Source organism: Sus scrofa, chromosome 3, assembly GCF_000003025.6.
Source record: "Sus scrofa isolate TJ Tabasco breed Duroc chromosome 3, Sscrofa11.1, whole genome shotgun sequence".
Taxonomy (NCBI): domain Eukaryota; kingdom Metazoa; phylum Chordata; class Mammalia; order Artiodactyla; family Suidae; genus Sus; species Sus scrofa.
Genome location: NC_010445.4, coordinates 16,037,795 through 16,061,125, shown reverse-complemented (window position 1 = coordinate 16,061,125; position 23,331 = coordinate 16,037,795). Strand labels below are relative to the sequence as shown.

The window sequence follows — 23,331 nt, the reverse complement described above, 5'->3', positions numbered from 1 at the left end:
CACTGTTTGCAAAGTGTTCAGTATTATAAATAATCTAGAGGTGATTTAAACTATAACTAGAAATGATTTAAAATGTACAGGAGGACATGCATAGGTGATAGGCAAATGCCATGACATTTTGCATAGCCTTGAACATCTTGAAGATTTTTTTGTATCTGCAGGTGTCCTAGAACCAGTCCTTTTAGGATGTGGAGTGCTGACCGAATGCATTATAACACGGGTGTGTGTATGTGTGTGTGTGTGTGTGTGTACGCGCATGTGGGTGCATGTACACACATCCACGTGTATATATATGAAATTTTTTTAAAAATGTGTGATTTCACCCTCCTACTCCTTCACGCGTGGAACATTTTCCTGCATATTAACCATGTTACCAGGAAGATGCCAAGCTCTTTTCTTTTTGCTGTTGTTCAGTAACGTAGAAGTACATGACACCGCAAACCCTGGCTGTGCTTCATCTCGTTTTCAAGTTGATTGGCATGGTGTGCTGAAGTTCTGCAGAACCGAAGGCCGATCTTTTTCTACTTCCTTTAACAGATTTCTGGTCCTTGAGCAGGAGAATTTTGTTTAAGGCATCTGTTTTAGGATGGTTGCAATCAGGCATATCAAGAAACTGTTAAACTGATCCTGTCTCATCTGAAGGGTCAGTCCTATTAAACTATGTGTGTCTCTGTGTGTCTATACATCTTTTCTGACCCCACAACTTTAATTGTATTTCTTTCCCAGCCTTTTTTGTTCCCCCTGCATATATGTACTTATGCCATTAATACTCTGGTACATAAAAATGACTCCTCATTATTAAGCCTTCTTCAAAAATAATTATTCTCAACGGGAGCAAGGGTATGGAACAAAACAGTCCCACACCCTCTTCCTCCCCCTCTCACAGAATCACGTCTCTTGAGCTCTCTTCCTGTTAGGAGTGTGTTTCTCTGCCATGCTGGGATTCACATGTTCTGAAGTAATCATCTTTAGTATTACATAGATGTGCCATAAATCGTCTAGCTATTTCTTGGGACTGAACATCTTGAGAGTTTATAATATCTCATTAGTATAAATAAAGCTGGAAGGAACATTCTTATTCATCAGTATTTGTCCACAAATTTTATCATTTCGAAAGGCATAAATTTTTAGAAATGCAATTATTGGATCAACAGATTTGACTATTTCTCAGATTCTTTAATCATGTTGCCTTGTTGCTTTTCAAAATGTTTGTCCTGAATTGCTTTTACCATCAGTGAATGAGAATGTCTGTCTTGGTATACTTGAGGCAGCATTGATGCTATTAAAAAAAAAAAAAATCTTTGCCAATTTGATAAGCCAAAATGGTACCTCATTACTGCTTCAATTTGCATTTCTTTGATTACTAGTATCTCAGTACCATATTTTAGGAGACCATTTTATCTTGTTTTGACACAGCCTCAACTTGAGTCTGTCTTGGATTGCAACTGTCAAGATAAATTGTTGAAATTAAGAGCTATAGTCCTGGGATATAATAACCTCATCCAGAGTATGTAGCATTGAAAGCAACAGAATTAGAACTAGAAGCTGAATTAGAAGCAACAGAATTCTTTTTTTTTTTTTTTTTTTTTTTCTTTTTACCATTTCTAGGGCCGCTCTCATGGCATATGGAGGTTCCCAGGCTAGGGGTCCAATCTGAGCCGTAGCCGCTGGCCTACCCCACAGCCACAGCAATGTGGGATTTGAGCCGCGTCTGCGACCTACACCACAGCTCATGGCAACGCCAGATCCATCACCCACTGAGCAAGGCCAGGGATCGAACCCGCAACCTCATGGTTCCTAGTTGGATTTGTTAACCACTAAGTCACGATGGGAACTCCACGCAACAGAATTCTAACTCATAACTGTGTATTTAAACATTTTTTTATTACAGATTTTTAAAACATTAAAAAGAAGAGGGAATAATACAAGGAGTTTCTTTGTAAACATGATCTTAGCTTGAAGGCTATCAGCATTCAACATTTCCTGTTTCATCTATCTCCCCACTTTCTTGGGGGTGGAGGAACATTGGAATATTTCAAATCAAATCACAAATAGTGTCATTTTATCTATGAATACCTGTGTATAACATATAAAGACATTTTAAAAATTGAATGCTTCCTTCCAGCACTTGGCATATTCATTTTTTATTTTCAAGAGAAGTTTTAAATTGAAGTATAGTTGATGTACAGAGAATTTTTTTTGGGGGGGGGGTCTTTTTTTTTTTTTTTTTTTTTTTTTTTTTTTGTCTTTTTGCTATTTCTTTGGGCCCCTCCCGCGGCATATGGAGGTTCCCAGGCTAGGGGTCGAATCGGAGCTGTAGCTGCCAGCCTACGCCAGAGCCACAGCAACACAGGATCCGAGCCGCGTCTGCAACCTACACCACAGCTCACGGCAACGCTGGATCCTTAACCCACTGAGCAAGGGCAGGGACCGAACCCACAACCTCATGGTTCCTAGTCGGATTCGTTAACCACTGCGCCATGACGGGAACTCCGATGTACAGAGAATTTTTCTTGAGCTTTACAGCAAAGTGATTTAGTATTTTTGTAGAGTATATTCCATATTTTGAAAACAAACGTTTTTAATTGTGATGAATTCCAACTTTTCTAGTTTGTCATTTGTTTGTTATTCTTTTGGTATCATATCTAGGGGCCTAATCAAGATCACAGAGGTTGTCCCTACGTTTTCTCCCAAGAGTGTTATCATTTAAGTTTTTCATATAGCTCTTTGATCAACTTTGAGTTAATTTTTGTGTATCGGATGAGGTTGGCGGTCCTGCTTCAGTCATTTGCACATAAATATCCAGGTTGTCTTTGGACTGTTTGTTGAAGAGATTGTTCTTTTCCCGTTAAATGGCCTTTGCACTCTTGTGAAAAATCAGTTGTCCATATAGGTGTGGGTTTATTTCTTGACTTTCCACTCTCTGCCATTGATCTGTATGTCTGTCCTTAGGCCAGTGCCACACAATCTCTATCAGCATAGTTTTGAGTAAGTTTTGAAATCAGAAAGTGTGAATCCTACAAACCTCTTCTTTTTCAAAATTATTTGGGGTCCATATGCATTTCTTTTCTTTTTTTTTTTTTTTTTGTCTTTTTGCCATTTCTTGGGCCGCTCCTGCGGCATATGGAGTTTCCCAGGCTAGGGGTTGAATCGAGCTTGTAGCCACCCGCCTACACCAGAGCCACAGCAATGTGGGATCTGAGCCGCATCTGCAACCTACACCACAGCTCATGGCAACACCGGATCCTTTAACCCACTGAGCAAGGCCAGGGACCGAACCCGCAGCCTCATGGTTCCTGGTCAGAGTCATTAACCACTGCGCCACGACGGGAACTCCTCCATATGCATTTCTGTAGGTAGGTGTCTTGAGAATCAGCTTGTTTTTCTGCAACATGAACAGTTGGAATTGTGACAGGGATTTAAAATTCTTTTTTGTTGAGGTGCAATTCAGATGACATAAGGTTAATAACTATTTTAGAGTGAGCAATTCAGTGGCATTTTAGTGCATTCAGAGTGTTGTTCAGTCACCACCTCTACTACTACCTAGACATTTTCACCCCGTCGGAATAAAACCTTGTGTCTGTTACATAAATAGTTACTCCCCGTTCTCCCTACCCCTGGTCCCTGTTACCCGAAAATCCACTTTCTATTTGTGTGTATGTATAAACCTATTATAGATATTTCATGTAAGTAGGCTCATGTAGTATATGATTTTATTTTATTCTGGGGATAAACTCCACATATTCAGCAGGTGTACTATTTTAAAATGCTGTTGGATTCAGTTTGTTGAGAACTTCGACATTTTCCTGTGATATCGTTGGTTTGGTTTGAAAATAATGCTGGACTCAGAGAAAGGGGTTAAATCTTCCTGCTTGTATTTTGGGAAGAATTTGAGAATATTCTTACAGTATTTGGCGGAATTCAGCAGTGAATTTTTTGTACATTTTAAAGTTCTTTTCTTTTTTTTCTTTTTTGTCTTTTTAGGACTGCACCTGAGGTATATGGAGGTTCCCAGGCTAGGGGTCAAATCAGTCTATAGCTCCTGGCCTGCACCACAGCTCACCATGACGTGAGATCCTCAAGCCACTGAGCGAGGCCAGGGATCGAACCTGTATCCTCATGGATACTAGTCAGATTCATTTCCGCTGAGCCACAATGGAAACTCCTTTTTTTGCTTTTTTAGGGCGGAGCCCACGGCATATTGATGTTGCCGGGTTAGGGGTCTAATCGTAGCTGTAGCTGCCAGCCTGCACCACAGCAACGCCGTACCTGAGCCACGTCTGCAACCTACACTGCAGCTCAGGGCAACTCCAGATCCTTAACCCACTGAGTGAGGCCAGGGTTCGAACCTGCATCCTCATGGATACTAGTTAGGTTCATTACCACAACGGGAACTCCCTTATGTTGTTTTCTTCATGGTTTTCATGGGAGTTACAACTAAGATCTTTAATATATAGCAGTCTAGTCTGTGTCGATCCCATGTTAACTTAGTAGTATATGAAAACTCATTTTCTCTGCGACTCCATCTCTCTCCTTTATGTTGTAAATTTCAGAGACTACGCTTTATACATTGCACTGCCCGTTAACATAGATTTAGAATTATTGTGTATGTTTTTAAAATCACATTGAAGCAAAACGAGAAGTTACAAACTGAAATTAGAATAGAACTGAATTTTTTATTTACCTATTTCGTTTCCTTTATCACAGTTCTTTATTCTTACGTTTTCACGTTGTTCTCTGGTGTCCCTTCTTGTCATCCTAAAGGGCTCCCTCTGGAATTTCTTCTATGTCAGGTTCACTGCTGGTGGTGAACTGGCCAAGCTTTGGTTTATCTGGAAATGGCTTAGTTTCTTTTCTGTTTTTGAAGTGTAGTTTTACCAGATGTAGAATTCATGGTTGATAATTTTTTTTTTCCTCTCTGCAATTTTAATGTGCTATCCACTGCCTCCTGACTATTAATGGTTGGTGATGAGAAATTGGCTCTAATCTTATTGAGAATCCTTGTCCATGACAAGTCATTTCTGTCTTGCTGCTTTCAAGATTCTCTTTGTCTTTTGACAGTTTGACTATAATCTGGCTCTGTGTGCCGCTCTTTGAGTGTGTCCTACTTGAAGTTTGTCGAGCTTCTTGAGAGATTTGTGTTTTTTTAAGCACGTTTGGGAAGTCATTGGCCATTGTATTTTCAAATGGCATTTGTGCCGTTTTCTCTCTCCTTCTGAGAGTTTCATACTGCGTATGTCGGTACACGTTACGACATTCCATGAGGCTTTAAAAAGAAATACGAATAATGAACTTAGAGCCCTTTTCTTCTGATCCTTGGAAGTAAGGACAGTGTCTTGATGTGGTTCCTTTTATGATTTCTCTTCCTATTGGATCAGATTTTCTTCACCGCATCTTATGACATTGTCTTCGCCCTCTTTCCTTGACCTATAGTTTCAGTTATCATGAAGGGTTAAATTGGTTGGTTACTTCATTTATTTAGGGAGTAATTCTGTAATGGCTTTTCCTGCTTGTCTTCTTCGAATATGAAGAATACTTCATTTGGCGGCCTCACGAGTTACTCTTTGAATCTGTTTTCTCATTCTTTGCTTATTTCCCCTATCAGACTGGCACATTTTGTTTTGTCTACCGCAAATAGTGTAAAACTTAGTTAATTAAAGCCATTTGAAGAACAGATGTGTTTTCTAAGGACTTTAAAAATTCATTGCCCAATTTCTCATAGAGGTAATAAATGTTCCTTTTAGAACCAATGATCATCCCTGACAGATTGTTTCTGTTTTAAGTTGGTTTTTGTTTTAAGAGGTTTAGATGTACCATTTTGACAAGCTTATGATTTGGTCCGTGTTTCATTTGGCTTTTACAGATTGAGGAGACAGGCAGGAGCAGTGGCATCTTACCTCGCTGGTTTCCTGGCTCCCTCTCCTCTTTTGGGATACCCATTGTTGCTAATTTCTTTTCTGACTCTAGCTGTGTTCATTTACTGGACCGCAATGTAAACGAGACCACCTTTGGCCCTTTGGTTGCCTTGCTCACTGCTGTGTCTCTGGCACCTAACTTCATGCCCTGTGTCTAGAGGGACGTGGTCATTGTTGGTTGAGTTAGTTGAGTTGATGCCCATGTGCATGAATGAATCTGTGGAGCTGCTGCTGGTGGTATTGCTGATGGCAGCCAAAATATACTCATACTTTTGCATCTTCCAGGCTGTGTTCTACCTTCCTTATTTGTTTTAGTTCTTTTAATGTTACAACAATATTATGATCTATCGATACTGTTACTCTTCCTGTTTTGCAGAGGCACAGAGAGCGTGCCTAAACTCACACAGTCAAGTCCAGAGCCCAGGAACTTAATCGCCACTCTTTTCATCATCTTATACCTTCTCCTCTTTTCTCTCCTCCTTCATAACTATTCAGGCCCTTTTCTACGTTGCAGTTAATCCTCCCCCTCCTCCCCCCTCCCAGTTCCCCCTGGTAAGCATTTAACATTTACCTTTGGAATTTGGATCTCTGTTTTCACTCCATGTCTTTTCAGTCCATGAATTGCTTCCCTCTAAGAAACATACGTTAAAACCCAGATTTAAAATCTGTCGCCAGAAAAGAACAGGTCTAAGTTTTAAAGGTTACCGTCTAGGTCTCTTGGCACACGGCCCAGCTGCATATTCGCTGTGATGTTATGTTCAGATCCACAGCCTCTCCCCTCACTATTATTGTCTCTGTGTCTACCACTGGGCGGGGAGAATCTTTGACTCTCAAATTAAACCGAAAAGACATGAAATTATAAGATGCCAACTCCTTGACATTTTTTATTTTCATTACAAATCCCATTGTAGCCTGAGCAGCAAGTAGCCAAACTGTTTGCCTGAACTGGATACCTTCATCCTCACTGGTATATTCCATGACATTGAACCACCCCTGTCCCTACCTAATATGCCACATTCAGAAACTCCTGCAGTGATAACCAATCTAGAACCCATGCAAATTAAAATTACTAACTAAATCCCCATATTGGGGGGGAGGTTAAACAAAGTCAGTTACTACAATCTAGTTTGTACTCCACTTTTTTCCTTTTTTTTTTTTTTTAATCTAAAAGGATAAAATAAAATGTTAATGTCTGCTGCAAAGGAAATTCTAGCCGTCACTTCCCAAGCAATGTCTGCACTCAGTTTTTCATGTACTCTACTGGAGTGTAACACTGCTTTCCTCTACAGATATTCGGAATTCCTTTAACTAATGTTAAACAGACTTTAAAGTCTCCAAAACCATCCCATCCAACAGGCTCCCACAGACACGGTGAAACCCAGAATGTGGAGTTGATCATTTGAAATAAAATCTAATCAAATAGAATCTAATAACATTCCTTTTTTTTTAGTAAGCCCATAGTGCTTCTCTCTGTCTCTGACAATCTGAATATCTGTATGCTACCGATAGAAAGGTAAATATATTAAAATTATTTGTTAATCAGGAGATAGGAAGAAAATAAAAGGGAAAGCCATAAAATGGATAAAAATATTTCTTTCTTTTTTTTTAATGGCTATAGGTGCGGCGTATGGAAGTTCCCAGGCTACGGGTCACATCAGAGCCACAGCTCCTGGCCGACACCACAGCCACAGCAATGCCAGATCCAAGCCACCTCTGCAACCTACACCACAGCTCACGGCAACGCTGGATCTTTAACCCGCTGAGCGAGGCCAGGGATCGAACCCTCATCCTTGTGGATACTAGTTGGTTTTGTTTCTGCTGAGCCACCATGGGAACTCCTAAAAATATTTCTAATACAGTTAATAACAGAGTTCTTACAGCCAGAATACATAAAGTATTTGAAAAATCAAAACAAAACCCAGTAGTGAAAAGACAGCTATCCTAATAGAGAAACATTCAAAAACTCAAACAAGTGCCTCACAAAAGAAGAGATCGAAATGACCAGGACACACTCAACTTCATTAGTAATCGAAGTGCTAATGAAAAATAAACGAGGCAGGAGTTCCCTTAGTGGTTCAGCGGTTAACAGACCCCACTAGGATCCCTGAAGACACAGGTTCTATCCCTGGCCTCGCTCAGTGGGTTAAGGATCTGGCGTTGCCGTGAGCTGTGGTGTCAGTCACAGAATCGGCTCAGATGTGGTGTTGTCGTGGCTGTGGCGCAGGCCATGGGCTACAGCTCGGATTCGACCCCTAGCCTGGGAACCTCCATATGCTGCGGGTACAGCCCTAAGAAGACCAAAAAAAAAAAAAAAAAAGAAGAAGAAGAAGGAGAAAGAAAAATCCACAGTGCAGGAGTGGGTAAAGTTGAAAGGACTAACAGCAAATGTCATTGGGAAGAGGCAGCTGGAGCTCTGATTCGCTGCAGATAGAAGGGCGGTATGATGACTTGGGAAGCCGGTTTGGCGTATCTGTGACCCAGCATTTCCACTCTAGGAACATTCAAGAAGCACGTGTGCGCTTATGCATCAGGACTCAAGTACAGTAACACACGTAGTAACGTTATTTTATAACAGACCCGAACTGGAGTAAAAACCAACCAACCAACCACTTTGACTGGTAGTGTATTCCTGTATTGGAGTACTGAACAGCAGTGGAAATGTGTCTACAGCTACAAACAGCAGCATGGATAATCTCACAACCTCAAATTCAGTCAGGGAAGCCAGACAAAAGAGTGTACGCCGTAATAGCATTTCATAAAATTTCCCAAAGCAGGACAACTAGTGGTATAAGAGATAACAGCATTATTTTATAATGGCTAAAAAAGTGGAAATAATCCAGATGTCTGGAAATGGAATGGTTGAATAAATTCCTGTATATTCATGTAATGGTATACAAAGGAAACGGACAAATTTCAACATGCAGCGACAGGGATGAATTTTATAAACACAGTGTTGTATGACAGAAGCAAGGCCCAAAAGAATATAATTCCACTTACACAAATTTCTTTCTTTCTTTTTTTTTTTTTTTTTGCCATTTTCTTAGCCCGCTCTCGTGGCATATGGAGTTCCCAGGCTAGGGGTCCAATTTGAGCCGTAGCCACTGGCCTACACCACAGCCACAGCAACATGGGAGCCATGTCTGCAACCTACACCAGAGCTCACGGCAATGCCGGATCATTAACCCACTACTGAGCAAGGGCAGGGATTGTCCCGCAACCTCATGGTTCCTAGTCGGATTTGTTAAACACTGCACCACACTTATATAAATTTTTAACATAGGCAAATGTCTGAGCGTGGATGTTGAAGTCAGGGCTTTAGATATCTTGGGGTCAAAGGGAAAATGGCTGTGACTTGGTGGCAAGTGTTTTCTTTGTGTTCATCCCTGGAGCTATACATTCATGTTTTATGTACATTGCTCTGGGTATGGATTTTTTTTTTTTTTTCTTCACAGTTTGCAAAGGTTTAGCAATGTGAGATAGTCTGCCCTGGATTCACCCTGTGTGGGTTCACATCCCAGCTTGGCCTCTTTCCACCTGTGTAACTTGGGAAAATTTATTTAACAGCACTAGGGCTCAATTTTATATCTATAATGTGACGATAATAAACCTATTTTGTAAGATTTGTTGCAAAGACGAGGCAAATATTGGAATCTTTGCTGAGCTATTGAACACTTAGAACAACAGCTGGCGCATAGTAAGGGCTGACTCACTGCTCACTTTTCTATTGTTATTGTCGATTTCATTGCCCACTAATTTGTTGAAAGGAATTTTAAACCCCCTTTAGAATGCCATTGTATTTAGAAATCCATCCAGGCTCTCTGTGTAGGCTCGTTTTTTTGTTAGGGTCTCAGAAAAGTTTGCGTCTTTCACTGTCCATGTTATTTCATAAATAATCTTTGGGTGTTTTGTAGCTGTATTTTACCATCCAAGTAGGATTTCCTTTGCCTTCTATTTTGTAACTGTACAGCTAGTATATATGTAGTGTGTATATGGCTTGAAATAGCTAATACTTGGTATGACTTAATTGCTGCTGGCTCACTTCTAAGACTTATGAATATGAACATTTTAAATTCTGTGTAAACCCCCCATGCTGCACAGATGGAAACTGAGACAGAGAGGTTAAGATGGCTAGTGTGTGGTCTGGGATTGGGTCTGACTTCAGAATCCACATTGACCCCACTAATCTGCTAGGAAGGCTGCTCATTTTTATATTTTTATTTGGTAACTGTCCAGTTTTACTTAATCTGACTTTTTAGTTGATTTTCTTAGGTTTCCTTCCAAGAAGTCAGCTCTGTCATTTGCAAGTAATTGTTTTTTGTACACTATTCTTACCTTATTGCTTTGATTTTAACTTTCAGAGAAGTGTTTATAAAAATAATAGAGTCGGGAGTTCCCGTCGTGGCGCAGCAGACACGAATCCGACTAGGAACCATGACGTCGAGGGTTCGATCCCTGGCCTCACTCAGTGGGTTAAGGATCTGGTGTTGCTGTGAGCTGTGGTGTAGGTTGAAGACGCGGCTCGGATCTGGCCTTGCTGTGGCTCTGGCATAGGCCAGCAGCAACAGCTCCAATTAGACCCCTAACCTGGGAACCTCCATATGCTGAGGGTGCAGCCCTAAAAAGACCAAAAAAAAAAAAAAAAAAAAAAAATAGAGTGGACATTCTGTTGTTAGTCTGACTAAATGGAAATGCCTCTATTTCTTAAACCTGTCATCACTTTTTTTTGGTCTTTTTTTAGGCCTATATATATCTTTGGCGTATGGAAGTTCCCAGGCTAGGGGTTGAATTGGAGCTATAGCCACTTGCTTACCCCACAGCCACAGTGATGCGGAATCTGAGCCGCATCTGCGACCTACACCGCAGCTGATGGCAACTCCGGATCCTTAACCTACTGAGAGAGGCCAGGGGTCGAACCTGTGTTCTCACAGCTACTGGTCAGATTCATTTCTGCTGAGCCACAACGGGAACTCCTCTTAAACCTCCCAGAATGACGTGGACTACTGACTGGAGAGTTTTTTTTGTATTAAGGATGCGTTTTTGTTGTTGTTGTCTTTTCGGCACCTCACCTGTGGCATGTGGAAGTTCCCAGGCTAGGGGCTGAGTCTGAGCTGCAGTTGCTGGCCTACAGCACAGCCACAGCAACACAGGATCCATGCTGTGTCTGCAACCTGCACCACAGCTCACAGCAATTCGGGATCCTTAACCCACTGAGTGAGGTCAGGGATCAGACCCGCAACCTCATGGATCCTAGTTGGGTTCATTAAACACTGAGCCATGTCAGGAACTCTAAGGATGTGTTTTTTATTTTTCGAGTTTACAATCTGGTTTTTCAGTTGTTTATTCTGGTTTGTTTTAGAATCAGGGATGGGTTTTAAGCTATAGCAAATGTCTTTGTGTATCTAAAAGATAACTGTATGATTTTTCTGTGTTGAGCTACTAATGCGATGAATTGTTTTAATATACAGCTTAATATTGAATTATCTTTGCATTCCTGGAATTTTTAATAGAGTGCTGAATGTTGTTTGCTAAAATTTCTATAAGATTTTTGCATATATAAGTACAAGTGAGTTTGACCTGTAGTTCTCTACAATTTTTGGTAGGTTTTGGCATTGGGTGAAGTCTAGCTATGTAAATGGAATCTGGACTATTTCTGTCTTTTCATGCATGATACTGCACTTTTTTTTTTTTTTTTTTTTGTCTTTTTAGAGCCACACCCATGGCATACGGAGGTTCCCAGGCTAGGGGCTGAATTGGAGCTGTAGCTGCCAGTGTACACCACAGCCATAGCAACACCAGATCCAAGCCATGTCTGAAACCTAAACCACAGTTCATGGCAATGCGGGATCCTTAACCCACTGAGCAAGGCCAGGGATCGAACCTCTGTCCTCATGGATGTCAGTCAGATTCGTTTCCACCGAGCCATGATGGGAACTCTGATACTGCATTTTTAAAATAATTTTTTTAGTATATATTTTCTCGTATGGCTCCCTAATACTTTTCATTAAAGATCTCTTGGTTATCCGCAAACATAAGTAAAGGTAGAGAAGTTGGTAATTTTTTAAAGTATAATTGATATATAATATTTTATAAGTTATCAGTGTATAATATAGTGATTCACAACTTTTAAAGATTGTGTTCCATTTTTATTTATTTATTTATAATTATATTTATTTATTTATAATTTTATTTATTTATTTATTTTGTCTTTTTTGCCATTTCTTGGGCCGTTCCCGCGGCATATGGAGGTTCCCAGGCTAGGGGTCGAATCGGAGCTGTAGCCGCCGGCCTACGCCAGAGCCACAGCAACGCGGGATCTGAGCCGCATCTGCAACCTACACCACAGCTCACGGCAACGCTGGATCCTTAACCTACTGAGTGAGGCTAGGGGTCGAACCTGCAACCTCATGGTTCCTAGTCGGATTCTTTAACCACTGCACCACAACGGGAACTCCTCCATTTTTAATTATTTTGAAAAACTGGCTATAGTCTCTGTGTTGCACAGTATATCCTTGTAGCTTATTTTGTACGTGATGGTTTATATGTCTTAAATCCCTACCCCCCTCCCCTCGCCCCACTGATAACCACTTGAGGCCGTTTCTTTTTTTATTATGTTCTCCAGTTTGTTACAGCTGTTAGATTCCACATACAAGTGATATTATGCAGTATCCTATGTCTGACTTATTTCACTTGGCACAGTGCCCTCCCAGTCCATCCATGTTGTGGCAAAAGGCAAAATTTCATTCTTTTTTTGGCGGAGTAGTATTGCATGGTGCATGTATACCACCTCTTCTCTATCCGTTCATCTGTTGATGGACGCTTAGGTTGCTTCCATAGCTTGACAATAGTAAATAATGCTGCTGTGAACAGTGGGGTGTGTGCAAAGATTGGTATTTTGTTCATCGCTCCCCTCAGTTTTTCTCTTGAGTATTTTGAGCCTTGCTCCTTAAAGCATGGTTGGAGGTTTAGCAGCACGGGGACTACCCAGGACCTTGCTCCCGAGGGATGCAGTCGTGTACACATAACCACAGGCATCGCATCTCCTTTGCTGTGTTCTGTTGGTTATAGGCAAGTCACAGGTCATGCCCCCGACTCTTGTTATAGATTTTAAACTGTCGTTAATCATGTTGTTTTGAGGTGTTTGCGTATGTCTTTGAACTTTTAATAATTTTCTAGGGTCCTGAAAGGAGGCTATAAAGTCAAAGCATGTAAAGTTTTGAAAGTCTGGATGCCTGTGGTCTAATGGCTTTTCAGAAAACCAGTGCCTGTTTTGGTTACATGGTAAACAAATGGCCATATTGACAGTTCATCAGTGTGCCTTGTCTGCCAGCTAGAGATCATTTCAATAAAGAGAAAGCAGGAAGGAGGACAAGAGTAGTTAGAAATGCTTATCCTAAGTAACTTGAGCAATTGATACCTGAAAGCATAAAGGGAATATGAATTTATTTTCAACAGTCAAACTATTAGGTCAATTTACGATTTCTAACTAAACAAAATTCAGTGTATTTGTTAAAGAATCTGGGTGTTTTATCTAGTGTTGGATTCTAGAGAAAAGAAATATGCCAGTATCTGCCCCTTTATAAGGCTCCTGGGAATCTTAATGACATAGTTTACATTTTTTTCACCTTTCTACAAAACATAACTTTAATTCATAGAAGTTCATGTCAGATTTCACTTTACCTGGGCTCTCTATGGGTTGAAGAAATTTGAAAATCTTCGTCGGTAGTAAAAATGAGGTTGGCTTTTCCTCTGTTTCAGCAACAACGTACTGTATACAGACTGACACTGGTGAAAGCGTGGAACGTGGATGAGCTCCAGGCCTATGCCCAGCTGGTGTCCCTGGGGAGCCCCGACTTCATCGAGGTGAAGGTAAGCCCCTGGCGGCCGGTGCTGGGCACGTTTCCCACGGTGCTTTGTTGGCCACGGTGGAGTCACAGTCTTCTGAAACGCTACGGGAGGTCCTGGATGTTTTATGTATTCATTCAGAAATATTCATCAAGATCCTGGCACTGTTCTAGGCTTAAAGCAATAAGGACTAAGCACAAAACTTCTGTTTTAGGGAGAGGCAGACCATCAACAGAAAACGAACGTGCTGCCCACTACATAGTAACTTTATCATGCTGAGAAGCAGCATACTATTATAGTGACGAATTGGCTGGCTTTTCAATGAACTTTTACTATGGAAAACTTCAACTATATACAGAGGTAGCGGGACTAGTCTGATGAACTCCCATCCGTCCATTACGCAGCTTCAGAAATTACCAACTCGTGTTTCAACTGTATTCCTATCCATTTTCTCTGCTCTCGTTGTTTTGAAGCAAATCCTCATGTTATACCATTCCTCCGGAACTGTTTTCGTATCTATTTATAAAGGATATGCACTTATAAAGGGTATGCACTCATTTTAAAAGCTTATTCTGAATTCTGGTCCCGCAACTAAAACAGTTTCAACAGTCATCTCTCAAGTGTTGAAACTTTTAAAGTTTCAGACTTGACCAGTTATATTAATAGTATTTTTAAAAATTGAAATAGAGTTGATTTGCAATATAGTGTTACTTACTTGTATATAGCAAAGCGATTCGGTTTTATATATATATAGTTTTTAGGTTATTTTCCTTTATAGGTTTTGTAAGATATTGAATATAATTCCCTGTGCTATGCAGTGAATCCTTGTTGCTCATCTATTTTATGTATAGTAATGTTTATCTGTTAATCCCAAACTAATTTAACCTTCCTCCCCTCTCTTTCCTCTTCGGTAACTAGAAGTCTGTGAGTCTGTTTCTATTTTGTATGTAGATTCATTTGTATTCTTTTTTAGATCCTTTGCATAAATGATATCGTAATATTAGTCTTTGACTTATTTCATTTAGTATGATAATCTCTAGGTCCATCCATGTTGCTACAAATATCATTATTTCCATTCTTTTTTATGGCTGAGTAATATTCTATTGTGCATATGTGCTACATCTTCTTAAACCAGCTGTTGAAAGTATTTTTTAATCTGGAACCAAATAGGGTCATAATTGGATTATTTCTCTCTTAAATTTCTTTTATTCTATTAGTTCCTCTTCCATGTGTTTTTTCCCCCCTCTTGTGATTTTTTTGTTCTTATTGAAGAAAATGAATCATTTATTCCTGTTAGTTTCCCATAGTTATATTTTAAATTTTTTCTGACTGCATGTTCTTCTGCCCCTTAATATTTCCTGTGGATTGGTAGTTAGATGAAAGAGGATTTATTAGATGTGTGTGTGTGTGTGTGTGTGTGAGTTTGGATTTCAAGATTATTTCATTGGTGCTAGTGTGTACTTCCAGCAGGTGGCATGTGATGTCTGGTTGTCTCTGCCATATTTTTGCCAATGTTTCTTTGGGCTAGATCCCTGTAAGTGGATTGGAGTGTAAAGGGTAAATTCATGTGATGTTTTTGCTCAGTACGGTGGTTGGCTGTTTCAGATTTCATAAGCAGGAAAGCTCTTCTGAGGAGATGACCCTTAAAAAAAACTGATAGCTAAAGAGTAAGAAGCAACACAATATGCAGAGGCCTGGGGTCAGCGCATTCTGGGCAGATGGCACAGCTAGTCTGCAGAGGTCCCCCGTGATCTCTGTGGGGTGGTTAGAGTTGGCTCTGATACAAGATGAATCAGAGGTGGGCTGGGGCCAGATTTTGTTAAGCCTTTCATGCAAGGATTAGACGTTATACACAGTTTTATGATAAGGTTTTTTTGTTTTTTGGGTTTTTTTGTTTGTTTGTTTGTTTTGCTTTTTAGGGCCGCACCTGCGGCATATCCAAGTTCCCAGGCTAGGGGTTGAATTGGAGCTGCAGTGGCCGGCCTACGCCAGAGCCACAGCAACGCCAGATCTGAGCCACGTCTGCAACCTACACCACAGCCCACTGCAACGCTGGATCCTTAACCCACTGAGCGAAGCCAGGGGTCGACCTGCATCCTTATGGGTACCAGTTAGATTCATTTCCGCTGCACCACAATGGGAATTCTGATAAGGTGTTGTTGTTGTTGTTGTTGTTGTACTGGGAAAGAGTTTTAAGTGGGACAACCTGATTTATGATTTAAATGATTGCTTTGCTGTTGTCATGAGTGGATTCAAGGAGGCAGGGGTAGACAATAGGTATAGACCAGTAACTAAACTATTGCTTAATCCAAGCCAGAGGTGTACTGGCTTGGGCAAGGTCATTTGTGATATATTTGGAGAGCATAGGTGCCTTTGGGATAAAATATGGGAGTAGACCCAACAGAACTTGTGGCTGGATGACATGTGGGGAGTAAAAGAACACAAGGAATCAGTAATAGTGCCTGGGTTTTTGGCTTAAGCCGTCATGTGAATGTGCAAACAGATTGCTAAGATGGAAAAGACCCGTGGAGGAGGGAGGCAAATTTGGGGAGTCATTTCATGGGTTCTGTGTCGGCCTAAATAGTTAGAGATATCTTTTAAATACCCGTGTGTAGGCTCAAATAGGCCATAGATTACATAAGCCTGGGGTGCTGGGGATAAGACGGAGCTGGCGGTAATGATTTGGAAATCATCAGCATGAGCCAAGAGTTCAAACTCTAGAGTATTTTTTATTTTCTTATTTTTATTTTATTTTATTTTTTCGTCTTTTTAGGACCATGCCCACGGGCACATGGAAGTTCCCAGGCTTGGAGTCGAATTGGAGCTGTAACCACTGGCCTTATGCCACAGTCACAGCCACACCAGATCTAAGCCACGTCTGTGACTTATACCGCAGCTCATGGCAATGCCGGATCCTTAACCCACTGAGCAAGGCCGGGGATCGAACCTGTGTCCTCATGGATGCTAGTCAGATTCATTTCCACTGAGCCACCACGGGAACGTCCAAATTCTAGCGTATCAAGAGGCAGAGAACTTTCTTGGACAACTAAGAATATGCAAAATGAAAGAAAGTGACCAGAAAATTCACCTCGTCTCTTAAAGCTCCACTTTTCAGTTTATGTTCCTGAAGCTGGATGCACTGGCCTATCAGAGCCTAATCCCAGCTGTCTTTTTAGTAAGTTCAGTGCTCAGTATTACTGTCTGCTGGTGGGGTGAGGAGGTGGGAGCACTTGAAATACTGCTCTCTCAGTGTGTAGCAATCTCCAGTGAGGTCAAAGCCATTCTTTTCTTTTGAAATTGCCCTTAATTTCAAAAGGCTGCCCTTGGCAAGAGCTCTAATGATGCAGAGATACAAACTACATCTTAAATATATGCATTGGGCTTAAGAAAACCTTGCCAACATCAGGGATTAGTGGTGTTTTAATTCATGATTTAGCTATTAAAGAATGCTGCCTCAAATTATGTTGCCGTAAAACCTCTATTATAAAACAGCTTGGCTGGATCACACAGTCACGTTTTTTCTCCTTCCTTCTTTGCAGTCATGTTTTCTCTAATGAACAAGGGATTTTACAGTCTGAAAATATTCAGTCAAAATTATTTTTTGAAGAAAGATGGCTACTTTGTAAACAGTGTAATTCTCTGATGGGTTTTTTCATTTCTGTTTGTTTTTGTTTTTTTTTTTTTTCCTTTGGCTGTGCCTGGGCCAAGGGGTCAAACCCATGCCACAGCAGTGACCTGAGCCCCAACAGTGTCAATGCCAGATCCTAAAACCCGCTGAGCCACAGAGAATTCCTGTAGTTGGATAAACTATTAACATAACTAAGAAATAGACGAAGCCTTCTGCCTACAGCTGAGATGTTACAATGACACAATTTCTTTCTTTCTTTTTTTTGATGGCCGCACCTGCAGCATATGGAAGTTCCCAGGCTAGAGTTAAAACAGAGCTGCAGCTGCCAGCCTGCGCCACAGCCACAGCCACAGCCACAGCCACAGCAATAGCAATGTGGGATCTGAACCACGTCTGCAACCTACACCACAGCTCACGGCAACGCCGGATCCTTAACCCACCGAGTGAGGCCAGGGATCAAACCCTCATCCTCGTGGATACTAGTGGGGTTCTTAACCCGCTAAGCCACGATGGGAGCTCCATGACGTAGCTTCTTTCAAACAATTTCCATTTTACTCTTTTATCTCTGCATTTAACAAATATCGTTGGGCTCTCTCCTTGTGCCAGGCCTCGTCAAAGTGCCATAGGTACAAATTTTGTGTGCAAATTTGGATATTCTGTTTGGGAAGTGGGTGTCTTATTGAACAAGGCAGAGTCGACAAAAGCCAAGTGAGCTACTTTGAGAGATATTTTTTTCATTGAAAAATTCTTGGAGGGATGTGTAATCTAATCACAGTTTTCAAATGCATGCCCTATTCACATGATAAAATACAGTGTAACAGACAACAATTTGTGTTGTACCCAGGTAAAGCGTGGTGATGATCCCTTGTCTCTGGTAAGAGACCTGTATTATCAAGTGCCCAGGTCTTTGGCTTGTGATCTAATCCGCTCTCATTTGTCCAGTAAGTTTGTCCAGTAATGAAGTATCTTTCTCTTAAACTGAAATAGGAAAAGGATGTTGACAGAACGTAGTGTGCTATTAAGAAACAAAACAGCTCAAAAAATAATATTTTTTATTTGATTAAATTTTATCATTACGTATTTGGATATATTTAGTATGGAAGGATACATTTCAGGTTGTGAACAGTGTTTTATCTGGGAGAAGGGGAAGGAAAGCCTTATTGTACTTTTCATATTTCCGTGTTGTGAATTCTTGCAGGGAGCCTGCATTCCTTTTATAATTCAGATGATTGAAATGGAATCAGTAAATGGAGAAGGCCTGCTTTCCCATTCCGTAGGGTTAAAGAGGCACCTTTTGGTTGTTGGCTTATTAAAGTTCCATTTTTCCATAGTGGAGAATTTTTAAAAAATACTAAGAAACTGAAAAGTATTTGGGAAGAGCTCGCACTATGGCACCCGAAGATAACCCCACGTTCCTCCAGAATCAGGCACTTAGAAGGAAATAAGTAAGAGTATGATGGACCAGCTTTTGAGGGACTAGTCAATCCGTGAGGCCCGTAGGGCATTTCGGGGCAGAGGAACGGGCCGTGCCCGTGGTCCTCTGCAGCTCCAGCCGAGACGGGACGTGGATGTAAAGGCGGAAGACCAGGCCCTTTCCCCTTGAGGGAGAGGGCCGATTAGGAGAAGTTTCACCCACGGACACACCTCGGCACTTGGGGGCTTTTCCCTTGCTTACGCTCTTGGTTAAAAGGAAAAGTCTCCCAGGGCCTCACCCTCCAAGAGAGTGGGTATTAAAATTTAATAGTCCCTCCAGGTCACGTAAATGCCCCGAAGGTGTGGACCTGCTAAGACAGGCTGACCCCGGGCTGGTGCTGTGCCGGGCTCCGCACACAAGACCAGTCCTATCCTTCGCCTGGGTTTCCTGGACGTGTGTGTGGAGGGAGAGTAGGGAGGAGTCTCTCGCGTCCACGTGGGGAAGGCTTGTAAGCCTGGATTTATGCCTAACACGTAGGACAGCTTTCTTATCCTCCTCCTTGAGCCTACATTTCCTCGGTGTTACAATTAGAAGAAGAAGAATATCAGTCAATAGATTTGTTTTGCGAATTCGGTGGGGGGGTGGGTACTGTGTGCCTGGATTCAGGAAACGTTTAGATCGCCTTCCATCAAGTACATTTATTTAAAATAAATCAATAGACACTATTTGTTTTTCTATTGATTTTTCTCTTCGCTTTCGCTGCTAGTCTTGTAAAGTATTTCTCTGTTCCATTTGCTGTAAATTAACATGCATTTTAGTTTCATTAGGCTTCAATAGGCCTATATTTGCTAGCCTGGGACTCTTAACCATCATTATTTGCTTGTTTATGAAAATGCGTTTCGTGTTGTAAACACCTGCCTTACCGAAGAACTTTCATAACACAATCTATTTTTAAGTGAAATACTGTCTTTGTATTCTCTGCCTAGCGCCGCACCTTGAGAAGAGTAAGTGCTCAGTAATTATTTGTTGTCAAATGATTTAAAACCCTCTTCTCCTGAGCTCCGTGACAGTCGAAAGAGCTCCATCCTTGCAGAATGCATCTTGCAAAATAAATGTCTTAGCTTAGCCTCACTCTTTCTGCACTCGCTAGGAAGGAATATTACCCAGTGCTCACGTATGCAGCAATCCTTACATGCATGGGTGTTTATCAGTTGGCTGATAATCATTAAAGAGTAGAAAAATCCCGAAAAAGATGAATGAGATTTTTATATTAGATTGGAAAAGGGTTCTGGAGTTTCATGTCCTAGAAGATTATGTGACTTGATCGTTAGGTGGTTCAGAGTAGATTGGTTGGTACAGAGAAGAGCAGGGCACAGCTCCTGCCCTCTAAGAGATCAGGATCTAGACACGCCACTATGCCAGTTATCTGACGAGGGATATGCACAGGGATTGGGATTAGATGGGATGGGGGTTCCTGACTCAAGATTGAAGCAGTGGTGGGGAGTTGAGCCATGTAAAGCCCAGGTGCTGAGCGGGGCAGTCCAGCAATATTAAAAACAAATTCATGGAGTTCCCTTGGGGTGCAATGGGGTAAAGATCTGGCATTGTCACTGCAGGTGGCTCAAGTCACTGCTGTGGCCTAGGTCCTAGGTCCAGCCCTGGCCTGGAAACTTCAACCTGCCACAGGCAAAACATTTAAAAAAAAAAAAATTCCTTTGAAGTATCTACTATCTACATGGTTGTTCCTAAAATTCATCCATCATAAACAGTATTTAAAGTGAAATAAAGTTCATTTTTATGACTAATTTGACCTAAAAATCATTTTCATGTTTTCTTATACACGTGGGTAAGTTTAGTACCATGTTTTAGACACGCTTTCTTAAAGATTTTTTAAACTATGGCATTATTTGCTTTTTTATTCAGCTAAAACGCAAATTCAATTTAATGAACTCTATAAATTATTGGGCTAATAAAGGAGATTCTCTTGTTGATTGTAATTAAGCTGGCTCGCCTGTCGTTTATCTTCAGCAAAGTCATCTCAGTGTAATAGACCAGAAGTCTTTTTTGCAGAGCCACCTGGAATAGAGGGTTTTGCAGAAGTCATGTGAGTTTTCGGCCCCCTCCCAGCTCTCCCATGTGTAGGGTCAGGGTCACTCTGCAGTGCTCATCTGTCGGCTTTTCATTTAATGTCATCCTGTCACCTCCAGTCTTTGCATCTGTGTCTGTGTGTGCACACATGTGTGTGTCTGTGTGTGTGAGAGAGTGGGCGAGGGTACATCTTCTTATTTTCCTTCTTCCCGACTTAGTCGCAGTATTATCTAAAATATTCAAATCTCTTGCCGAGAGTTTGGTCTCTTGGGTATTTAGAGAGTCTTCAAAGTTAAGGTATCCCTTGTTATTGAAAATTAATCATTAGTCACTTATGACTATGTAACTTACCAAGTAGAGAACTTAATTGAAACTTTTGGGTCTTATTTGTCTGGGCTGATAAGTAGAATTCAAAAGGGTTGGAAACCAATTTATCTTACTGCCTTTGTCCTGCGTGGAAATTTCTATGGGGTAGGATACGTGTATATACACGTAGGTGTGTATAACGATAGATATATATGTATTTCTACAAATGTATAATTGTCTTGGCATGATTCTTTGTTTACACATATCCACATACAAAATGCATGCCAAAGGGATCTCCTTCAAGAATAATTTTTAAGGGATCCCTCTCTGGCCCTTTGCCGAAAGTTTACCGACCTCAGATCTAAACTATGCAAGAAAGGGGAGCTTATCACACTTTCCCAGTGGATACATTTTTCATTGAATTTTTATGGGTGTCACCTATGCCTCCACTATTGTATGAGGATGTTATAATCTCATGAGAATTCATCTATTTTAGTGACAAATGAATCTGAATGGAAAGATACGTTATTGGTTCAGATATGTTGTTGTGACTAGTCGGTATGGATGGTGACAGAGCACAGGCACCCAGGCACCAGCATTGTCAAAGAGTGCAAGGAGCCCCGGTGCTGTCATTGTCACCCACTACTCGTATGAGCGCCTAAGCAAATTTTATCATCTTTGTACTGCCTTCCTCCCTTTAAAATATGGATTGGATTGGATTGGATTGGATCGGATTGGATCGGATTGGATCAGATCGGATCAGATCGGATCGGATGACCTCTAGAAGGCTTCCTGACCCTGAAGCTCTCACCGTGTGACACTGAAGCAGGTCTGGACGCTGCCTCTAACTGTTGTCGTGTTTCCACAGGGCGTTACCTACTGTGGAGAGAGTTCAGCGAGCAGTCTTACCATGGCCAACGTGCCCTGGCACGAGGAAGTGGTGCGTTTTGTCTCGGAGTTGGTGGGTCTGATCCCCGACTACGAAATTGCTTGCGAACACGAACATTCCAACTGCCTCCTGATAGCTCACAAGAAGGTAAGAACAACCCAGCTACGCACTCTGCCGTCGCCCTGGGCCTTCCTGCTCCTTTGCCCCCTTTTCTCTTCATTTTCCCTCACCTTGTTGTCGTGGGTATCTACCTGGTTGCTGCCTTTCCTAAACCAGATATTAAGAAAGCCCTGAATTCTGTCTGTTGGGCTCATGACCTCTCTTTCCTGTGTGAGACCGCATTGTTTTCAGCCCTCACCCGGGCACTTGAAGTGCTTTCTGGCTTGTAATTGGTGCATCCTGAGAACCAAAACAAAACACCCTTGTAATAACCTCTAGTCCTCTCCCGGAATGACAAGGGAAAGCGAAACTAGTAAACAACCCCCCTGTGAGTGTTTCTGACTGTCAGAAGACATATTGAGGTATTTATCAAATGTTAAATCAGTTTGAATCTTGGCTTCCGCAGAAATGTTTATGGGATTTTGGTTTTTCCATTTTTCCCCTTTAGAATTTTTGTTGCCAGAATTTGGCGTCTGTCTCCTGGTGCCAAATTGAAATGCAGAGACAGAGTTTTGGGTAAAGGAGAAAAAAGTATTGCATTGCCAGGCAAACGAGGGTCACAGCAGGCTAATGCCTTAACGACTGTGCCCTTCCTTAGAAAGAATTGCAAGGAGTTTTATAGTTAAAAGGAGAAAAATAGGTTTTTAGATAGGAATCAAGAGGGGGACAAACACGCATTCTTCTTTCTTTGGGGGAATCCTGATCCTCAAAGCTGGAGTCAGGAGATCTCGGTATGATCCTGATGGTGGTCTACTGGGTTATTGCCTAGAATAACAGTACTTGCCAGAAGGACATCTTTTATTTTTTTTATTTATTTATTTATTTATTTATTTTTTGTCTTTTTGCTATTTCTTGGGCCGCTCTCGTGGCATATGGAGATTCCCAGGCTAGGGGTCTAATCGGAGCCGTAGCCACCGGCCTACACCACAGCCACAGCAACGTGATCCGAGCCATGTCTGCTACCTGCAGCACAGCTCACGGCAACGCCCGATCCTTAACCCACGGAGCAAGGCCAGGGATTGAACCTACAACCTCATGGTTCCTAGTCGGATTTGTTAACCACTGCGCCACGACGGGAACTCCTTTTTAT

General features: G+C 41.4%; 1 protein-coding gene across 3 annotated transcripts in view; it reads left to right on the top strand.

Annotated features, from left to right (window-relative positions):
* TYW1 (tRNA-yW synthesizing protein 1 homolog (S. cerevisiae)) overlaps positions 1 to 23,331 on the top strand; it is a 191,080-nt gene that overhangs the window by 99,527 nt on the left and 68,222 nt on the right. For all 3 annotated transcript variants that reach the window (XM_021086357.1, XM_021086356.1, XM_003481010.4), the window contains exons 14-15: positions 13,671 to 13,781; positions 22,062 to 22,229. In XM_021086357.1, the coding sequence (XP_020942016.1) occupies positions 13,671 to 13,781; positions 22,062 to 22,229 (279 nt within the window). The remainder of the gene's footprint in view (positions 1 to 13,670; positions 13,782 to 22,061; positions 22,230 to 23,331) is intronic.